Below are 3,426 nucleotides of genomic sequence, written 5' to 3' on the forward strand. Positions count from 1 at the left end.
GAGAGAGAGAAAGAGAAAGATAGAGAGAGAGAGAGAGAGAGAGAGAGAGAGAGAGAGAGAGAGAGAGAGAGAGAGAGAGAGAGAGAGAGAGAGAGAGAGAGAGAGAGAGAGAGAGAGAGAGAGAGAAGAGAGAGAGAGAGAGAGAGAGAGAGAGAGAGAGAGAGAGAGAGAGAGAGAGAGAGAGAGAGAGAGAGAGAGAGAGAGAGAGAGAGAGAGAGAGAGAGAGAGAGAGAGAGAGAGAGAGAGAGAGAGAGAGAGAGAGAGAGAGAGAGAGAGAGAGAGAGAGATGTAGAGATTCGCCAAGCAAAGTGACAACTTACGAGTATGACATTGGCTAGCTGGTCGCTTCACGGCCATGATTGTTGTCGGTAGAGCTGGTGGCATGGGTGGTGGTGGTCGTAGTGCTCCGCGTGTCATACCAGACTGCATGCCGGCTGCCACTGCTGGCCCCATCCGTGGCTGTCCCATCACCTTGCCAACACCACCACCATCACCACCTCCACTTTGCTGCTGCTGGTGTGAGGCAATGTTCTGCAGGATAGTCAGCATGGCGTGGGCGTTACTCTGACCCGACGCTCCCTGCACGCCCGACTGCGCTGCTGCTGCTGCTGGTGGTGGTGGGCCGGTGCCATGGAAACCCATCCCAATCCCGTTGTCGTGGTGATTTCCCCCGCCACCACCACCACCACCACTGCCCCCAGCCCCGTTGCGCTGGTGGTGCGGGTTGTGCGTGTGGTGTTGACGATCTCCATTAGAACGGCTAGCATTGTCCACAGGAGTGTGACCCATCTAAGTGCCGCATTGTACAAGAACATTGCGCAACAACACAAAATTCATTAATGCAATGTGACGTGAATAGTGAATGCATAATATAACGCTAGGCGAGGCGAAATCTGAACCAACGTGCAAAGCTGGCGTCCTGAACCAGCACCCATTACCCCTCTCTCTCTCTCTCTCTCTCTCTCTCTCTCTCTCTCTCTCTCTCTCTCTCTCTCTCTCTTTTACTCCCTCCCTTCCCGCTCACTCTCGGTGCGTAAAGGTAGCCATGCAGTCGAGATCTCAGGTCGGCAGAGCTTCCCAAACGTTATGACCACTGCCAGGATTAATGTTGTGCGTACTTCCCTAGCTACAACCCCAGGTTTGGCATTTAAGTGGGGTAAAAAGTTTTTTTTTTAAAACCTCACTGTACACTTGAGCGTCTCTTATCCGGGCAGCTTGGGACCGGGCACTGCCCGTATCTCAGATGTGCCTGTATCTCAGATTTGCCTGTATCTTAGATTTGCCCGTATCTCAGATTCGCCCGTATCTCAAAATGAATTTACTGATGAAAACATGCACTCTGGGAGGGACTTCCCCCAAACGCAACTGTACACAATCTATCACACAGTAACACCTGCCCTAAATTCCCAGCACTCATACCGCCATGGTTGTCATGACTACAATTTCACAACTACAACGTACGTTGTGCTAAGGGAAAAGTCAGCTTGCACGGTCCCAAGTTCGGAAAGGTTTGCGTTTAACGTAGCTTTTTTTCGCAGTATCCAACTGAAAACATAAAATGAGGAAGGTTTCACATCGCAAACCGGGGCAATTCCTGAAAATGAAAAATTAACATGCTCATTTCGTTGGATAGAGGCTGTACGAATACGTCATAAGTTGAGAATTTGAGATGCTTTGGCTAAGCCACGGCACAGCCATACACTACAGTCCATTCATTGGAAACTGGCACCCTAACTTTTTGATGTCTCCTGCACATAGTTGTAGATGTCGTGAAAACAACAGTACATCCTGCATTGTGTGGCCCGTGCAATTACTCCTTGCCACATTTGAGGCCAGAAAAGTCGAAGAACAGGGAAATAGAAATGCAGCCAGGCTTTACAAAATTGGGACAGGTATACCATAGTAAAATGTATGGAGGAGGAGATCCAAAACCCAGATTTTTGAGATTTAAGTGGGTTTTTGATCCTCAATTCGGCCCAAATCCGACTTTCAAAAGCCAGCTTGACAGTTTCCGATGAATGGACTGTAGATAAAGGGAATGCGCCGACTCCCGCTGTATACCTAGCATCCACCACTACAGTCGTCTCCACTTATAACAAACTCGCATATAGTAAATTTCATGATACAGCGAATCCTTGTCCATGCCCCTGTTTGAACCCATACAGAAATTTACCCTTTATCGCGAACAGGTTTCGTCTGTAACGAACCAAATCGTGTAGGGCCGCATGTAAACCAAGTGCGCTTATACTGTCGTGGGCCACTCGCAAGTCATGACTTGCTGCCTGTGTTGTGTGAGTGCATTTCTGTTATAACGAACTGCGGCTTCTAGTATAAAGCACTGATTCTCCTGCACAATGGTGTTCGTTTTAATTATCAGGAGTCGAATGTTGTTTGTTTGTTGTTTGTATTCTTTATTTAGATGTAAATGGGAATCTGCTAGTTCACCACTATGACATCGTGTTGTAAACCCAGCGGCGTCGCACACGGTATGGTCACAACGGTATTGACCGTACCACTATTTGCCCCAAGTACCCCGTGATTCAATAAAACGCACTGATTTGGGCTCTAAATTTCCAAAATGTTCGGCTCAGCCACCCGTCCCCCACGAGTAAATTGTACTTCAGGTGGCTGACCATACCACACTAAATTACCTTCCGACGCCCCTGAAACCCTTGACATATTCCTGTTAGAATAATAATTGCTCTTACCTCCTCTGATACTCGGTCACTGGGACTTTTCGTGGCTGCTTGGCTCGGCGATGTGCAGGCAATGACGTAACCGTTAGTCGTTACTTTAGGGTGGCTTCCCACTCACTCACTGCCCGCCTCCGCGGCAACTGTACTGCTGTGTTGCTGTCGGCTAGGCTACTGCCGGCGAGTCTACGCACCAAGAAGTGCGCTGGGAATCAGTCCGGTTGAGTAGGCACACGCGCACACACCCCCAGCGGCCGGTCGCTGCGGAGAGAATCTCCAGTTGTTGTGTGTACTGTTACGTGTATTTGCAGTGGGAGTCAAGGCAGGCGTGCGCGTCACGTACGACTACAGGCGGCTCTGCGTCCGATCACCACTAGGCAATGAGGATAACCCAATCGACAATCCGAACTTAGTTAGTGTGAGCAGCACAAGCGCTCAATCACGGACCACGCAACGCGGAACCGGCTAAAATCGAGGGGAAGCTTCGACGGCAAGCGGACAATGAAAGGTACATGTACCTGGGACAGTCTCACTCTCCTGGCCTGTGCCTCGATGCAGTGTCAGCATTTCAAAATCAGAAAGTCTCCAAACTGTCCTAGGGAAGAATCGCCACGCGATACCAAAAGGCAAAACGTCTTTGAAAGCGCTCGCTTTCATGCGATGAAGACTGGTCGGCCGCTACCTGCTGGCCGAAAACATTTCATTGAACCTTGCACGCAGCGCCGTCAACATA

General features: G+C 49.7%; 1 protein-coding gene across 1 annotated transcript; it reads right to left on the bottom strand.

Moving 5' to 3' along the window:
* Positions 1-320: 320 nt before the first annotated feature.
* Positions 321-3,426, bottom strand: LOC135830463 (uncharacterized; the record flags this gene model as incomplete). The annotated part of the gene is given in 2 exon segments (XM_065342711.1): positions 321-789; positions 2,709-3,426. A coding segment is annotated over 1 exon segment (469 nt), but the record flags the coding sequence as incomplete, so codon positions are not given.

The sequence above is a fragment of the Sycon ciliatum genome, unplaced genomic scaffold (assembly GCF_964019385.1).
Source record: "Sycon ciliatum unplaced genomic scaffold, ocSycCili1.1 SCAFFOLD_2719, whole genome shotgun sequence".
Classification (NCBI taxonomy): domain Eukaryota; kingdom Metazoa; phylum Porifera; class Calcarea; order Leucosolenida; family Sycettidae; genus Sycon; species Sycon ciliatum.